The sequence below is a fragment of the Trichosurus vulpecula genome, chromosome 2 (genome assembly GCF_011100635.1).
Source record: "Trichosurus vulpecula isolate mTriVul1 chromosome 2, mTriVul1.pri, whole genome shotgun sequence".
Lineage (NCBI taxonomy): Eukaryota > Metazoa > Chordata > Mammalia > Diprotodontia > Phalangeridae > Trichosurus > Trichosurus vulpecula.
The window spans coordinates 283369781-283388756 of record NC_050574.1 but is presented as its reverse complement, the minus strand read 5'-3'; the positions used below and the strand labels follow the sequence as shown (position 1 = coordinate 283388756).

General features: G+C 36.7%; 1 protein-coding gene across 1 annotated transcript in view; it reads right to left on the bottom strand.

The window, feature by feature from the left end:
• Nucleotides 1-18976, bottom strand: part of LRP1B (LDL receptor related protein 1B) — a 2306513-nt gene that overhangs the window by 1051805 nt on the left and 1235732 nt on the right. The window contains exons 8-9 of the mRNA XM_036744555.1: nt 4814-5036; nt 457-628 (exon numbers count right to left, since the gene is read on the bottom strand). Of these exons, the coding sequence (XP_036600450.1) occupies nt 457-628; nt 4814-5036 (395 nt within the window). The remainder of the gene's footprint in view (nt 1-456; nt 629-4813; nt 5037-18976) is intronic.

The window sequence follows — 18976 nt, the reverse complement described above, 5'->3', positions numbered from 1 at the left end:
TCAAATTATATTAATTTCTCAAAGCTTGTTTAGCATACTGGGAACGCAAAGATAGAAGAATCCAACTGTCGCCAGATGGCCCAGAAATAGATCTTGCAATGACACCCACCTTTCTTTAGCCTCCGTGCCTCACACAAAATGATACAAATAGAGCCTCTTAGCACCTGTGTTTCCTGTATACATACATCATGATGGGGAATTCCTTCCCAAATCTAAATCTAGCCATCACTTCAATCCTGTGCTTATAGGAAAGAGATCTAAAAGATTTGTCATTTAGACTTATGACAGGAGGTCTACACCATTTTATCAAACAGACAAATACATTTTGCCATCACAGCCCAGAGGATTTATTACTCAATTACTTTAGACCTATACGAAAGGGGTAGAACTACTTAGCTCCAGCTTATTCCATAGATTTTAAAGCTACAAAGAGAATCGAGGTGAGGTGAATCTTACCTGTTGACTGTGTTCTTTTTTGATAAATGCGGATTCCTCGAGCATTTTCCTTTTTAACTAATGGGTGCACATCAGTACCATTAAATCTGTTTATCCGTATGATGTTGAAATTATCTAGGTTGGTCGCATATAAATAATTTTCAAATATAGTAATACCATATAGATGTCTGACCTACAAAGAGGGGAAAAAACTGTGAATTTTGATGATGATTTTTTTTATAATTCTTACCTCTAATCAGTGGATAGTTAAAGTGATTCAGTGGTACCCCTGCAATGTCAAGACAAAGTGAGGAAAGCCTCCAAGGTGTTGAGTATATCCCCTGTAGTAAAGTTATAGCAGGAAATGGACAATAATCTTATAGAATGTGAAGGTTTAGATAGATTGCAATCTGCATCACTGGATGCAATATCTAAACCTGGAAGATCAGAGATTCCTTTGAGTTTTCCATTTGAAAGAGACTGATTTCTATTCATTTCTTCTATTTCCTATGAAAGAGAATAACCTTAACCAAAAAAATGTGAGATTTATAAAATTTGCTCTGGAAATGACAACATAAGAAAGTCATACCTACAAAGTAATGTGACAAATGTATGAAGAGTAACTTCATTCATATTTCATTAAGATACAATGTTATGATGAGTTGTTAGTTTCTGGAAGGAATATGACATTAAAGACTAATATTTTCCAAATATGAAGGAATTAGTCAATATTCTCATGACTCAGTACAGAACCAGATATTCTTGTTAATTACAATCTTTTGTCTAGAATAGTTTACTTGAAGTTCTAGGGAATAATATTTGTTTTTTTCCCCTGCTGCAAAACAACAAGAACTTATTAAATATCCCATTATGTTAAATATTATAATTTGAATAGTTCTGGCAATAGAGTGGAAAATAAGCTTGGAAGTAAACACATATTTGCAATGAATGGAAGGGAAATTGTATTATTTAATTTTTTTTTTCATAATAGAGAGCTAAAGCCCTTTGTTTAAAGAATAAAGACAATGTATTTTTTTCTATAGTAGCAGTTAAACCAACAATTCAACTTTCTCATGTAGAGAGATAGGCTCTCATGAAGTCATGGAGACTAGCAAAAAGAATGATTGTCCCCTCTCGCCATTATATGACAGGTATGCATGGTGTGCAGAGTTATCATTCCCATGCACTTCCTGTTTAATGCACACATTCATCATTGAAAAGGGGTTTGGCCCAGCAGAGTCTGAGGTGAGGACTGGTCACTATGTTACTAAAACAATTCTGATCTATGTGCAATTGTGACATTAAGCCTTATTCTCTTAAATAGCACACATAACTAAAGATTAAAAATTACAGTCAAAATAAAGGGAGACAAGTTGGGTTAGGTGCCAAGGTTTGTGACAGAAAAAAAAATACAAGTTATCAACTGATAAATGCTCATGGAATGTCAAGTTTGTAGTTTAACCAGAATTACTCAGCCAGAATATATCCCCTTCTCATATGTGACTTATTTTTACTCTTCCCTGAACTCATATGTGTACTACTGAGGTGTGACTGTAAGGTCAGAGGATTGATGACTTGAGATTGGTCCCATGGTTTTATAGTCACACTTCATGTAAAGAAAATAGGCCAGCATGTATCATCATCAGCTAAGTTCCAATACCATAAATATTCATGGAAAAAGAATCCTTCCTTTAAAAATACTCTAGCAGTGAATTATGTGACTCTGGTTCTGTTAGTGATTACCATGACACAGTATTAATTTGTAATGAGACCTATTGTTTAATGATATTTCTGTGAACAGAGTTGTATTTTATCTTTTACAGGCAGGCTTATGTGGGTATAATATTTTCATCTTTTTTGGTGGCTGCAGGGATTGTCTGAAACATATTGGGGGGGGGATGGGGAAGGGAGGCGTGAATAATGTCTACTATGTGCCAGGTATTGTAGTAAAAGCTTTAAAAAATATTATCTCATTTGATCTTCACAATAACCCTGTGAGACAGGTACTATTATTTACTCTTATTTTTCAGTTGAGGAACCAAGAGAAACAGGAGCTAAGTGACTTCCCTAGGATCACACAGTGTGTCTTTGAACTCAGGTCTTCCTGATCCCAGGCCAAGTACTTTATCTCCTGTGACAACAGCTGCCTCTGTTTTTTTCATGAAACTTTCTGACATCGGGCTTCCAGGGAAAGCCAAGGTTAGGCCACATCTCCATTTTTCATGTGCAGATGAGATGAAAATCAGGATTGAGAACTGGATGATATTTTTCCCCCATGAAAAATACAAAGAATCTACAGCTTATCTGTCCATATGGAAGAAAACAGTGTTGACAATAATCTCTAAACCATAGAATTATATAACTTCAGAGCTGGAAAGGAACTTGGAAGTCCACTAGTTCAAACCCTTCATTTTATGGATGAGGAAATTGAAGCTCAGAGACATCATATGTTTTGCTTAAGATCACACAGGAAGGAACTTTACTGGTAGATATAATCCACTATTATTGACCCATAAATGTGACATCCCAACTCTAGCACTTATTAGCTATGTAATATATGCAAACCACTTTTATAAGCCTCAGTGTCCTCCTCCATAAAATATGAATGTTGGAATAATGATATCTAAAGCCCCTCTGAGTTCTAAATCCTATGAATTATCAATGATCTTATGAAGCCTTTTTTAGGGTAAAGTAGTTTGTAAGTATTAAAGTAACATATAATGAGAGTGATTTAAGAAATAAAAATCTAAATTATTTGTTGCCTTATATTTCAGTGGTCAGTTCCTTGAGGCTGAGAGAGACTATTTTTCCCCCTACAAATGGGTACTGTGTGGTTCTCTCTGCAAAACTTCCAAAAAGGAAGCATGAACAGGAGGGGGAGTATAGCGAGGAAGACAGAGAATATGTCCCTATGATGATACTTTGGGAAGAGTTCAGAAGGCCCTCTGTATTTCTCCGAGAGACCTCTTTACACTTAGAATGTATGCTTCTCTGTTGCCCAACATGAGACAACTTTGAGTGATAGACAATTCATTATGCATCCAGCCATACATTCATATACAGCAGTGAAGTGGGAGAGAGCCTACAGTTGAGAGGACATAGTCACAAAGAGACTGATGTTGGTTCATTGTAAGGAAGAATTTCCTGTCAAAAGGAGATGTCCAACAATACAACAGGATGTCCTGACAGATAAGGAGCTCCCCTTCACTGAAGGTATTTAAGCAAAGGCTGGATGTCTTCTTGAACATAATGCTGTTAACATTTGTCTGTGTTACAGACCTCTTTGGTAGTCTGGTGAAGCCTATAAACAGACCTCTTTTCAGAATCATTATTAAATTGATAAAGTAAAACACATTGGATTGCAAAGGATATAATTTATATTGAAATAGTTATGTACATATGTACATATATACATACATACACTATGTATGTGCATGTATGTATGTATGCGTATGTTCACAGACCACAGATTAAGAACTTTTGTTATAGAGGAGATTCATTCATTAGGGAGGAATTAGAACAGATAGTCAAGGAATAACAAGCCATATCCCTAAGCATCATAAAAATATCAGTCCTTTCCAACCACAGTAAAACATTCAAGGAATGAACATAAGACTTTGCAAAAAGGTCACTAGAAATGAGGCCAGGATTTTCTGTGAGACTTCTCAAATATGCTTGCTTTGCATTATGACAGCCCACAAAGATTTGAAACACACTAAAATATGAAGAATATATCTCATTTTATGATATCAGGACAACTGGTGATGGGAAATATTAGGTTTCACAATGCTATAGTGAATAAAGAGGTTTTTTCCTCTTAGAGATCTACCCTGGGTGATTAGTGAGAGTTATGCACATAAACTTGAAATTCATCAGGAAAAAAGAAAGATCCCAAAGGATCTTTTGACCTCAGAGACTTCCACATGGTTTTCATTCTCTGTGTTCAGAGTTCTTGAATAGAAGGGAAGACCAAATTTAATCCAACCTATTAAAATAATAAATATACTTTTATGAGCAAGAGTTTGCCTTTGTTAGCGAAATATCCTGATGCCACATGGGACAGCTGATAGTTCAGTTCCTGATGAATGAACTACTTAAATTAGTTTTTAGTAAGTAGGTCATAACATTTTTCCTCTTCAAATACCTGTAGTTCTTATTATTGCATTTGGGGGGTTGGGAGAGATGAATCTAATACATATAAGAAGCAATATAAAAATGAAAATTCTCTTCAACAGTAAATGTACCAGGAATTTTTATTACCCACTTCTCTTTGACCAAAGAAGAAATTTGCATCATTACACATGTTGGTCAGAGTCATATAATAATATCATTCCATTTTATTGCACTTGCTGCATCCTCCAATAAATAGTATACTTACTTGTATGCCTTGGATTATAGTATGTCTGTTTTTCCCTTGGTAGTCCACTACTTCAACATAGTCCAAATAAAGGTCTACCCAGTAAACCAATTTGCTGACCAGGTCCAGTGCCAGGGCAGCTGGCTGCTCTGTCTTTGAATCGACTATCCTTGTCCTGTTCATCCCGTCCATGTCACATCTCTCCACTTTGGCAATGTTCCCATAGTCAGTAAAGAAAAGTTTTCTGTTGAAAGAAAACTGAATGTTAAAGGAGGGAAACATGTCCAATGGAGCCATCTGTAAAAAAAACAGAACTTTTGGTTTTAATTCATTGCAGTGGTTACATCTGGTAGCTTCTATAATCATTTCCATAAAATATCACTCATAAAGAGAGAAATGTGCTAATGAATATTGCCAGGCATGAAGGAGCAGGTTAACCAACAACTATAAAATACTCTCCCAAATAAATGATTATGTGGGGTTTGTTTCTGTATTTGGAGAAATATTTCTTTAAACTATGTATGAGTCGTGTACATACACCACCAGGGACCACAAAGGGCTGATCAGACATTGACTTTGCATGCTGGCACATTTGCCATGCCAGTGCATATGAGCTACTCTACTTTGTATTCAACCTGCTTTTTTTTTTTAAATTGCACAGCAATGTTTGTTTCATATAAAAGCTATTATGGCTCCTTTTTAATGTGGAGCCCAATGTTGCCATGAGTGGTAGAGAAGAGCAAACCTGGAATGGAATTAAACAGATGGAAAAGCAAATGTGTTGTTTATAAGCAATGAAAATAAAAACATAAATTAGCCCCCCAAATCTCAACTGTCTCAGATATTACAAATCACAGCACTTCACAAAAGGCATTGCAAATGATTTCTCCTTATTTCCCTTTTATTTTTTTTGGGGGGGGGAAGACTAGAATTAAGTGTTGACCCCTAGAAAAATGCAATGACTCATTTCCTGCAACAGGCACAGTAATTTATCAAAGACTTAACTGTACCTCCATAGCGGCTGTGCCTAATATTTGATTAGTATTCACTATGTTTAGTAAACACAAATCAATTTCAATTAACCTGACAATATTTTAACAAGATTACTTTCTCATGAGACTAAATTACATTTGTAAATAGAAGACCATCTTGCCATGACTTAAACACTATCTCAAGAATAATCCAATTTCCAATGACTGAGTAGTATTAATATTACCTGGAGTATTGAAGATTCAATTCTCCAAACTTAGTGAATTAGTTTTTAGTTACTGCTTTCAACAGGCTTGTATTGTATCAGTATGGTATCTCTTTCACATAAAAAAATAACCATTTAATTTAACTTTAATTTAGCTTTTGCTCCTGTGGCTTTCTTCATCAAAATTTAAACATCAAAATACTATTATGCTGTGGTGTGCCTGAATATAACAGTAAATATACCATAAAATATATTTCTATCCAAATGTTCTTTTAAAACCAACTTATCACAATAAATTAAAAATGAATTTCCAAATAATATACATTACAGGTAAAGTAATTTTCAGTTTTTTTAAAAGGCAAACAAAACAAAGTTATAGAGTAGAAAATAGAATAAAACCACCCAGCTTTATATCTCTCTTTCTTTCCTGCTTCATCCATCTCCCTTCTCCTTTTTCCTTCATTTAGAAATCCTTTGAAACACTGGACAAAGATATCACACTTTCAATTTCTCCCTGGAACCATCCTTTCATCACATGTCTTCTAGATCACCAAATGCATCTTTTTCCTTCCCTCTTTCCTCCTTCTTTCCCTCCCTCCATTCCTTCCTTCTTTCCCCTTCTTCTACCCTCCTCCCTTCTTCCTTCCTCCCCTCTCTTCTTGCATATCACTCTACTCCTTGCCCCTCCTTCTCTCCTTATGTCTCTGTCTCTCTCTTTCTCTGTGTCTCTGTCTTTGTTTCTCTCTATCCTTATTTCTGTATATTTGGGGCTATTAGACATGTCCTCCACTAGACATACTTATCTCCCTTGGTTTTGAATATACTTAATTGTGCTTATTCAGCTGAACTATTGATTCTGTCTCCTTGTTTTCTGACATAGGCATTACAAAGTTCTTTCTTTTTTAAGGCTGGTTCTCTTTCGTTTCTCTCTCTACATTCTTTCCCTAGAAATCTCATTCATTTCAACTTCCACCTGTATGGAAAAAAAGAACTAATAAGTGTGACTCCTTATCCTGACCACTCTTCTGTCATTCACACTAGCACCTCCAACTTTCTATAAAGAATCTCCACTTGGATATCTCACCATTAACTCAAATTTTAAATTTTTTTATCCTTTCCTCTAAACATACATTTTCTTCTGACTGCACTATTTCTGCCAGTAGTACCACCATTCTGTAATCTCTCATGTCTGGAAATCTAAACTGGATTGTGGATCCTTCCTTATTTGTCATTTGTCTTAGTCATATAATCATAAAATATTGGAGTAAGAAAGGACCTCATATACTTCAACTCACAACTGACCCAGAATCCTTTCTACAATATCAGTGACATATGGTCATTCATTCTCAATGTGAATACCCCCAGAGACAGGGGATCTACTACCTCTTGATGCCCTTTCATTTCTGAGCACCTTAATGTATAAAAGAGATTTTTCCTGTATGGACTTGAGATTTAGTTCTCTAAACCTTCTGCTGATAGCTTTTGGTTCTAGCAAGAGAACAATGAAATTATTGCCTCTTCTGCCTCAAACACATTATACTTCTATTAGTCAATTTCATACTAAAAACTGAAACAGAAGGGAAATTGACCAATCCTAGAATTAAATTGACCAAGCAATTGTGACTTTCTAATAAGCAGCAGCAAAGGCACAGAGAGCTCTCAGCTGCCCCAGGAATATTTCTTTCCAACTGGGTAAACTCATACTGAGGCTGCAGCTTTATTAATTCCTTATGATGGTGACTACCAGTTCACAATCACTACATTCCCAATGTTTCTTAGTATCTACAATAAGGCTATGATGAAATTACGTACTTCTTGACAGCTGAACATTTCTAGATTCATTATATGAAGAACAGGGATGTTTTACAAAGTGAATCTTAAAGCTAGACCTCAGAAGCCTCCTAGGCCAACCTATATCTGAGCTACAATCTTCTCTATCATATACCTAACAGATGTTCTTTTCCATAGACTTATACTAAATGGGAATTTTCTGTTTTCCCAGGTCATTCCAATTTTATATGATCATAGATTTAGGACAGGAAAGCATCTAAGAGGTAGATTTAAATCCTTACATATTATAGAAGATGAAATTAAGACCCAGAAAAGTTAGGTGACAGCATCTTAAGTCACACAAGTAACGTGTGGGAGAGGAAAAATCTGCATCCTGTCCAATACAGAACACTGTTTTTCCTTTGGACAGTTCTAATTGTTAGAAATATTTTCTTTATCTCAAGCCTAAATCTACCTCTCTCAAACAGCCACACTTTGCTCCTGCTTTTGATCCCTGAGACAAAGCAGCAAAGTATTATTACTCTTTAATGTGACAATTTTTCAAATACTTGAAGACAATTATCATTCTTCTCTAAGCCTCTTTTTTTTGCATCCTGCCTAATAATCCCAACTTCCTTCAAGTGATCATCATTATGAAATCAAGGCCATTCACCATTCTGGTTGCCCTCCCCTAGAGATTCTCAAGCTTATCAAAGTCCTTCAAAAACATGTCAACAAGAATTGAAGATGCTATAATAGATGTGGTCTGAGGAGATGTAAGAAATAGAGTAATCTCCCCAACCCACTAAATGAAGAAACTCTTTGGAAGCTTAAATTATACTCTCAATATATACAACAGTAATGATGCCAAATACCTTTTTCTCCTGATATGACTTAAAGTTTGAATATCAACAAGCCACCAATTTCCCCTAGCATGAATTAGCACCAGTCCTGAACATTTTCCTGCAACCCAGGTCTGAGCTCCCCTGACCTTGCCCACAAATACCTGGTCCTGTTTGACTTAGACAAGAAAAATATAAAAACCCATACCATTACCACGCTAGGTGCCTAACTACAATCAGGACCACAGCAGACTGTTCTATGTATGTCCATTCTTCCTGACCACCCTAGATTGTGTATCTCCTCTCAATTAATTACTTGCTGCATTTTCTCTCTGTCTCATCTTTCCTTGTGTTGTGAGAATTTGGGGTTCATCTAGGGCAGGGGTGGGGAGGAGGACAGTGCTGGGCTTTCCATCTATGCCAGTTCTCTTCTTAGAAGCAAAAGTCATTGTACAAGGCTATGCCTAGTGATTTGGCAGCCATATCTGACTCAGAAAATACAGAGAGCAAGGGCTGAACCATTGGCATGATTCATTCCCTCCTCATTTTCTCAGATATCAGGGTTGTGACAGGGACTTTTTCTTGAATTGCTACCTCAGGTTTTCCCCCCGGGGAAATGGAAGTGGTAGATATGGGAGATTGTTGCCTTTCCCCATATAGGGTTTTAGTATTCTGAACTTCCTCAAGTTTGCATTAAGTCACCAGGGAAGAATATAGTGGAATTACCACCTCCCTAGTCCTAGACACTCTGCCTTTTCTAATGTAGCCTAAAATTGAATATCACTTTTTCTTTGCCACTTCCCACTGTTGTTTCAAATTGAGTTTCAATCCATCATCAGACCCTTAGACCTTTGTCAGATAAATTGTTAACTAACCCTGCCCCTCCTTCTCTCCCTCTCTCCCCCCCCACCTCTCTCTTTCTCTGCCTAGGCTTCTTGTACCTGCAAAGTTGATTTTTGAAAAAGAAGTATAAGGCTAAAACAAATTTCATTTTGTTAAATTCATCCTTATTATGGTAAGTAGAGGACTTACTTTGGAGCCAGGGAAGCAGGCTTAGGTTCTGCCTCTGACATTTAATGTGTACTAGCTGTGAACATGACCAAAACACTGGGCCTCTCAGGACTTTGAGAATCTCTTTATGTTAGATAAGTTGTTTATCTGCAGCAGTGAAGAGTGTTTCCACACTACTCAACACCCATACTGAAGAAATCAGAGATCCCCAAACAAATAAAATCAAATAGTTCCAATGTTCTAGTTTGTTAAAATTCTTTTGTATATTAACATTGCCAGCCAGATTGTTAGCCTTCCCTCCTTAATGTATAAACTGAAAATATGATAAATGTCTTCTATACCTTTATATGAGTTACTTACAAAAATGTTTAATAGTGCTGTATGTAGGACAGGTTCTCAGGCTTCCTCCACTAGAGACTTTCTTACAAATTGGCATTGAACCATTAATGAATATTCTTTGATCCTGTTAGTTAAGATGTTCCAAATCTATTTACGAGTAATATTATTTAGCCTGGTAGTGTCCAAACTTTTTTGACCATACATTCTCTCAATATATTATTTTTCTTGATGGGTATCCTGAGGAGGTGGGATGGGGAGGAAATTTTTCTTGTCAGCACCCATGCAATGGCTGTGTTCATGGTTAGGCTATAATTGCTCAGAAGGGCTGATGCCTTAGAAGGTTGAATAGATGTAGGAGAGGTTTGAGTGGAATATTGGGCTACTTTGGTGAAGGCAGGTATGTGGTTATGCTCAAGACAAGCCCTTACAGTTAGCTCTTATGGGAAGGGTGGGATTCTGCATATCTTTCGACCCTGAGACCACATACCCCTTGGGGGTCATAGCATAGTCCTCGCTTTGGCAACCATGGATCTTGCATGTGTCTTTTCAGGTTATCCACAAAATAGCAGTCAACATTCAGGAGTCCCCAAAGTCCAAAAGATTCTACATCCATGTCATCTTGATTATATCAGTCTTCTTCTCTCTTCTCTCATTGCAACCACTCTAGTATAGGCCCTTAAGAACACATACAATGACACTAACCTCCTAAGAGCCCTTCATACTTCCAGTCTACCTGTCCCACTCTTATCCATCCTTTATAGAAATTCCAGGATAGATTTTCTTATATATTTATCTAGTCACACTACTCCTCTGCCTAAACATTTTCTGTATCTACTAACTGCCTACTACATCAAATTCAAACACTTCTGTCTAGTATTCAAGGCTTTCAAAAACCGGTGCCATATTATCTTTCCAGGCTTCCTTGTGTAACTTTCTTCAGGAAAGGATAGAAAATTACACAAGGGCAAATAAATAATAATCACCAAGAAATGGATGGAGTGATATATCTGAATAGAGGGAACCTCAAAGGAATGATTACTAAACGGTATTAGTACAGCAAAAGTTTAAAAATGAGAGTGAAGAGTAAGAAGCATGCTTATTCTTCCTGTGGTCCCATGTGGAGACAGGTAGGAAAGATAAAAATATATAGAGAGTACTCATTGTGGTATCTATGGTGGTTAGAATCTCCTGAAGGAGTCAGATTATGATTATCATTCCTTGTCTAAGAGATAAAAAGCAGAAACTGGGTCATGCACATAGTAAGATGACCAAACTATCTGATCACTGGTCCTCTTAGCCAATGAACAAGATAAAGCATGATTTGGAGGTCTGGTTCATTATATAGGGCTAAGGTATGCTTAATTATTTCATCTTCCAATCATCAGCTGGGTTAACTCTGCCTCAGCTCCAAAGTTGTAGTGATCATCGCCCCTATTTGGGGGTGGGGAGGGTCTCTAGATATATAATATCTGACATATGAGAGTTGCAAAAGTTGATGAACTGGGAAATTAGGGTATTTGAGGGAACAACATGCAACTCCCAAAGTATAAAGGTAGGGGCTGTGGTAGCCAGGCAACCCAATATAGTGTATGTGTGTGTGTGACTGTCTGTCTACACACACACACACACACACACACACACACACACACACACACATATACACATGCCACATGAATTCCCTTCATTTCCCCTCCATGTGTGTTCCTTGGAAGCACATGTTCTATGCAGTGTATCATTGGCAGTATAGTAACTGATAGAATAGTGTAACCTACTTCATTTGTTGTGCTTTTTATTAAATATCTTTTGCCTTGGAATAATGTGCTTTCCTTTTGGCAGGTAAAAGGAAATAAGTTGGTAGGAGCTCATGAGCTATGTTTTTTAAGTAGAAACTGACTTACAAAGTGCCCCAAGCCTGGGATGGCTTTTCTGAGTACCAACATATAAGAAGGGCCCCAAGAACTAAAATGAAATATAACGGTAATTCATGTAAAGTCTCATAAGTTTTCAAAAAATAAAGTTCATAAGTCTAAGATGGGGAGGGGAGGAGAGAGGTAGGAACTAGACCACAATTAATTTGAAAAAAGATCTTAAGGGTTTTGATGGATTACAGCTTAGTATCAGTCAATGAGGTGACATGGCAGTCAAAAAAAGATAATTGAAACTTAGGCTGCATTTAGTAAAGCATAATGTGCATTAGTAGACTTACTATAGTCTTTCCTACTCAGGTCATATGAAGAGTAATGGGTTTAATACTAGTTAAGATGTTTTGTGAAACACACTGATGAACATGAGAATATTTGGAAGAAGGCAAGCAGGGTAATGAAGAGTTTCGACTTCAGCACATAATGAGGAGAAGATGAAGAAACTTGGGATGGTTAAACCAGAGGAAAGAAGATTTAGGGGAGGCTTAAAGCTGCCTTCAATTATTTGAAGTCCTGGGTGGAAGAGAAATTAGACTTTCTATTTTGCCTTCAAAGTCAGAAGTGGAGCAAAGAATAAAAATTTTAGAGTAAATTTAGTTCCATTAAAAATAAAAACATTCCTGATAATTAGAGCAATGCGTGATAACTTCTAAGAGGCAAATCAATCATTCCTAAGACTTGGATTTATCCAAAAGGTTCCTCTTCCCTCCTCCACCTAACCTTGGGAAAAATTGTTCTCCCTTAATGGGTATTTCCAAGGAAAAGCTGTATAACCACTTGTCTTGTAGGGCATTATAGGAATTTCTGTTGAGGTAATTCTTAGACTAGCCATCTTCTAAATTCCTTTCCAATTCTGAAATTCTGGAATTCAGACCTCCTTGTCAAAGATGAATACTCGGACTCAAATATTCAACCAATTGTCTAATCTGATTCACAGGTCTTCTAAACATGAGTTTATCTTTTCTGCTTCATGTCTTATCAGAAATAATTTTTAGACAAGCTGATTTTATCTGACACGGTTATTTGAGAAGCATCTCATTTCCCTACAGCTCTATTGGTACTATACAGCTGGCAACAATAAGAAACTTTGTGTGTTGTTGGTTAACTTGGCTGATATAAATCAAAAGGCACAAGGGGAGAACACACAGACAGTGATAGAACACTGGGCTTACAGAGTTATGGCTCTAATCATCCCTACACTTTAAAGCAAGGCAACTATTATACCCAGTGACATCTTAAAACGCATTTCTCTGGATGATAAAATAAGATTTATTTTTTACCAAAGATTTCCATTAAAAATGATTGTACTAGGCTTTATTGACGTCATGGTGCAGAGACATTAAAAATAGACAGGCCCTGGCAGGGCAGATAGAGAACACAACATCAGTCAGGAATGTCTGGGTTTGTCTTGCCTCTGGCTGTCAGGATTCTAGCCAAGTCACTTCTACTGTCTGCTTATCAGAATGTATGCTTCTTGAGGACAGTGACAGTTGTTTGCCTTCTTTTGAATCCCCAGTGCTTAGCACATAGAAAGTACTTAGCAAATGATTGTTGAATGACTGACTAGCCTCTCAATGGCCCAAACAACTTACAACTTTGTAAAACTATAAGATGAAGAAAAGGTGCTAATCTGCATTGCACGGGAAAGTTCCTTAATCAGAGCTCTGTATAACTTTGAAATCACATGTGTGGTCCAAGTATTGATCCATCCATCTATTTATCTATCTATCTCTATAAGAATACATAATGCAGATGTAGATACAGAGATATGTCTGTAGGTTTTATCTTAGGCATGACATATATATATATATATATATATATATAGATAGATAGATAGATAGATAGATAGATCCATGTCAAATATACCACATAAAATATTATATTCATGTATTATACATGTATATATTTATTTACTTGTATATATATACACACACACACATATATTAATTCGTGTGTGTGTGTGTGTGTGTGTGTATGTGTGGTAAGGTGGTAGGGATGGAAGTCAAATTTCCAGGTGTTGAAGAGTAGAAGTTGAGAAGACAAGGAACATAAATAGCTTTTTCTAGTTTTTCAATGAATGAAAGAGAAACATAGGCTTATAGCATGAAGAGAGAGATAGTAGGTTCAAGTGAAGGTATTTGTTTTTTAAAAGGGCAGAGAAAATGGTAGGGTTGAATGTTTAAAAGAGAAATAGGTATAAAATAGATTGTTATTATTCTTCCCCAAAAGACTAGGAATAATCACTGTTTTGTGTAGCACTTAGTACATTTTCCTGGCCTTTGTAAAGGGAGCCCATAATTTAGTATTCTTATGTTTTTTTTTATTTAATTTGTTTTTTTTTAATTTGTAATTTAATGGTTCTTAAATAACAATAGTAATACAATTTTTAAAAAATTTTTCATTGTGTAAAAAAGAGAACAAAAATACATTTTTTTCATCTTACAGAGTAATAAATGAATATTGAGAATTAAATTAAGAAAATTAAATAAAACTAGCAATTGTGATATGCAATTCAGACTATGAAGGAGAAATTAGGCTGTTTAACATGTAGTTTAGATTTGAGATCCTTTGGCTTCCATTACTTATGAGATTTATAAATAATAATTCCATTCTTTTCTCTGTCTATTCAGGACCATTCAAATTGGTTATTTATTGATTTTATTATGGGGTATATTTTAATAATAAATAACTTTTTGCCTATTTTCAGCACACACACAAACATATACACAGAGACAAGATCACAATGAGACTCTAAATGTAGTCTCTCTTCAGTTCTCTATTCTTGAAACAACTGCATTGTTCCTTATAATGAAGTGGTTGGCCTAGATAGCCTCTAAAATCTTTCCTACCTCTTCCAGTTGATAATTTTTGGAATTTTGATACTGGTTAAGAATAAGGAGTATAAGTGGGAGGTGAGGGGTGGGGTGCGGAGAGACATGGAATTTAATGGTGGCAAAAAAGACAAGGAGCAGAAAAGACTGATCTTAATCTAATTGCAAAGGAAGAACTGTCAGGAAATACTGACAAAATATTCAGAACATAGGAGATGGTACATCATAGTGAGCTCCAGGATTTTTGAGCCTGTAAAACTGGGAAAATGAAGATATTATTGACAAAAATCAGCCAGTCAATAAGTGCCTATTAAGCTTACAGCACTTCTTAAACTGTGGGTCGAAACGCCATGGTGTTGCAAAAAAAAATTGGCAACAGTAAAAGGTTTATGAATGTTTAACTACCAAAAATTAATCAAAAATCAAATGCATAGTGACATCGAGGTGTTTCTGGCAGTGCTAGCATTGAGCAACTTCACTGCAGCCTTGGTTCTGAATACACAGCATGTGCACTTTGAAACGTGCATGCCCTCAGGCCACACAACACCAAGGAAAGCTGCCAAAACTTGAAAAGGGGTCATAAGCAGAAGAATTTTAAGAAACCCTAAATAGACATTGGTCTAGGCACATTGGTTATATATTGAGAGGTGAACTGAGTGATACAAAAAATAGATCAGGGTCTGTCTCCCATGGTTGTTGTGAGGATAAATGGGATAATATTTGTAAAGTGCTTAGCACGTAGTAAGCTCTATATAAATACTTATTATTGTTGCATTATCACTACTACTGTCCTCAAGAAGTTTACAATTTAGTTGGGGAGTTAAGGTATAAATGAAAAAAAATTACTAGTAATTCCTGCTGGCATATGATAAACTAGTGAACTGAAAAGATCAAGAACCTGAAGTGAAGGGATGTGGGATCTAATACTTTTTCTGCTCTCAACCAACCATATATCCTTGAATAAGTAACAGGCCCTCCTTTTTTGACCACTATTTAGTCCAGAGGTGGGGAACCTGTGGCCTTCTAGGTCTTCCAGTGTAGTCTTTTGACTAAGTTCAAGTTTTACAGAACAAATCCTTTTATTAAAGGGATTTGTTCTGTGAAGTTTGGATTCAGTCAAAGGGTTGCATTTAAGGACCTAGAAGGCCACATCAGGCCTCAAGGCCACCTCTGGTTTAGTCCAAGCCCCAAAAGGGTTGGCCTAAATGATCTCTAAGGTTCTTTTTAACTTTAAAATTCTGTTCACCTATGATTCTATCAGTAGTAAATAAGCTGTACAGGCAATTATTGCCAATCTCAGCATCATAGCTGCTTATTAAATGTTTGCTGATTGACTGATGAGTTCAGAGGAAAATAGTACTCTTCAGATTTAGTCAGCAGAGATATTTTGAGGAGAATATATGAGCCTGGGAGTTGGGCCTTGAAAATTGTGTAGGACACATCTAAGTGGGTTGGAGGCATTGTGTATGGATAGGGTAGGAGGTTAACAATGGAATAGGAGCAAAGATACTGAAGTTGAAAAGCAGACAATCCATAAACACACACACCAGAATGGGGCCATCAGGCAGTAGTGAAGTAGGTTGGGGTCAGTTCTGAATGGTATTTTAACAGCATAAAGAACAGGGACTCTGTAGGCAGTGAGAAGTGTGTGGAAGTTTGGAAAAGAGAGGCATGTGGGGAGAAAAATAATCAGTATATTTAGGGATATGAGGGCAAAAAAGTAGATAGAACTAAGCCTGACAGTGAAAATAAACCAAAGGAAAAATTATGGTTGCCATGTTACTGACTGTACGAATAGGGAGACTAATTGCATTCCTTAATATATATTAGATTTTCCATTAATGTCAATTAAATAATCTGATTCTCTTCTCCTACACCAAGAAATAGTTAACTTTTTTTTTACTATGGATGAACGGAGAATTTTTTCCTCTTTATCCTAGAATTTAGCTTCTTTGAAGGAATTCCCATCATAGTAATAAAAAATATCCTGAAGAAACTGACATTTTATTTTATTTTTTAAATGGAAGATATATCTTGGCTATAACCTACTCCAGGGTGCAGGTAATCCAGCTCTGTGGAAATAAATCAGTCTCCCTTTTCCCCCCTGGACCACTTACCCTTCCTAAGCTACTAGCCAAGAGAAACACATAGAATCCAGATTGGGAATTATAAGTAGTAAATTACATGTATCAAATCCTTTAACGAAGTGTTTAAAGTGAGTGTCTTACTGGTGGTGCTAACTCCACAAATATCTTGTGAGAAACATGGAAAGTGGGTGAGGGGGTACAGGAATAATTTAGCGGAAGAGGAAACTGCAGTAAAAAAAAAAGGCAGTATGGAACTAAATGTCAGACAACTTAGAGGTCAAGTCTTGGTTTGGACATTTAGTAACTACCATAACCTACATCAAGTTAGTTAAACCATCTGGACTTTGGTTTCCTTATCTGTAAAATGGTCCTTATCTGGTCTTTTCCAGACATAAACTCTATTAACTTGAGAAGTGCTTTGTATTAGATCATTGCTAAAGTTGGTTCCTGTTTGAAAAGGTTAGCTTAAATTTCTTTTATTTTTTTGGTGAGGCAATCAGGGTTAAGTGACTTGCCTAGGGTCACACAGCTAGTAAGTGTCAAGTGTTTAAAGCCAAATTTGAACTAAGGTCCTCTTGACTCCAGGGCCAGTGCTCTATCCACTGCAACACTTAGCTGCTCCTTAAATTTCCAATTCAAATGAACTTTCCATGATCTCAGTACTAGGAATGTATTTTCAGACTATAGACTTGAGAAAATGTATCACATTGTTTTTTTTCCTTTTGAATAATGAAAGATTGCCAAAATCAATGCATTAGAAAAGCTAACTCTGTCAAGTAAAAGCCCAAATAATAATACATCAATGGTTCTTAAACTTCTTGGTTTCAGGTCCCCTCTACAAGTGAAGACCCTAAAGAGTTGTTACAGTCAGCTAGATGGTGCAGTGGATAGAGCACCAGGCCTGGAGTCAGGAAGATTCGAGTGCAAATTTTGCTTCAGACACTTGCAAACTGTGTGAACCTAACCCTGTTTACATCAATATTTTCATCTGAAAAATGAGCTGGAGAAAGAAATGGCAAACCACTCCAGTATCCTTGCCAAGAAAACCCCAAGTGGGGTCACAAAGAGTCAGACATGAATGAAATGACCGAATCCACCAAATCTCTTTTAGTGCCTATAAAAGCAATTGAAATTTATCATTCTGAGAGGTAGAGGCAGGGATGTATTAGGTGTGTGGTCAGTATATGTCCAACAGCCAACCTTTGTTTGATACACTATGATCAGAGTGATTGAATTTTCACAGGCCCTGTTCTTTCATCACTAGATCACAGATTTTGAACTGGAAGGGAATCTAGTCCAACTACTTCAGTTTTATAGATGAGGAAAATGAGACTCTGATCCTCTGACTCAAACAATTGCCTTTTCCACATGCTATATTTGGAATCAGAGGACTTGGTTTCAAATCCCACCTCAAAATCACTAGTGTGACTCTCAACAAGACCTAAGGCTCAGTTTCTGAATGTTTAAAATGAAGGAGATATATGACCTCTGAAGTCACCACAATCCCTAGATCTGTGATCTCATGATACTGTGCTGCCAAACTTCTCATGATTGATTTGTTCTTTAGCAACCAGAGCCTGAATTAGCTTGAGCTCTTCTCAGCCCTGTTTTCTGTAGGTGATTATTAATTTATTGGTGTAGCATCTTTTTCATCCTTCAGAGACTCAATCATGTCCAAAACTGAACTCATCAAAATTGAACTCATTATCATTATCCCTAAATCCACCCCTGCTCCAAAATTTCTTATTACTGTATGGGCAACACCATCTTCCCAGGTTCAAAATCTAGATGTCATCCTTAAATCCTCATTACCCATATCACCTTCCACTTCTAATCAGTTGCCAAGGTCCACTGATTTCACCTTTGCAATATCTCTCCAATACACCCTCTTCTCTCTTCTGACACTGCAACCACTCTGGTGTAAGCCTCATCACCTCCTGCCTGGACTATTAGAATAGCCTGCTAGTGGGCTTGCCTGCCTCAAGTATCTTCCTACTCAAGTCTGCCCTCCATTCAGCTGTTAATCTTCCTGAAACCCAGGTCTGATCCCGTCACTCTCCCACTCTATAAATCCCTATTATCTCCAGCATCAAATATAAAATCCTCTGACAAAGTCCTTCATAACTTGGCTCTCTCCTAATTTCTGGTCTTCTTATGCCTTAGTCCCTGTAACATACTCTTTGATTC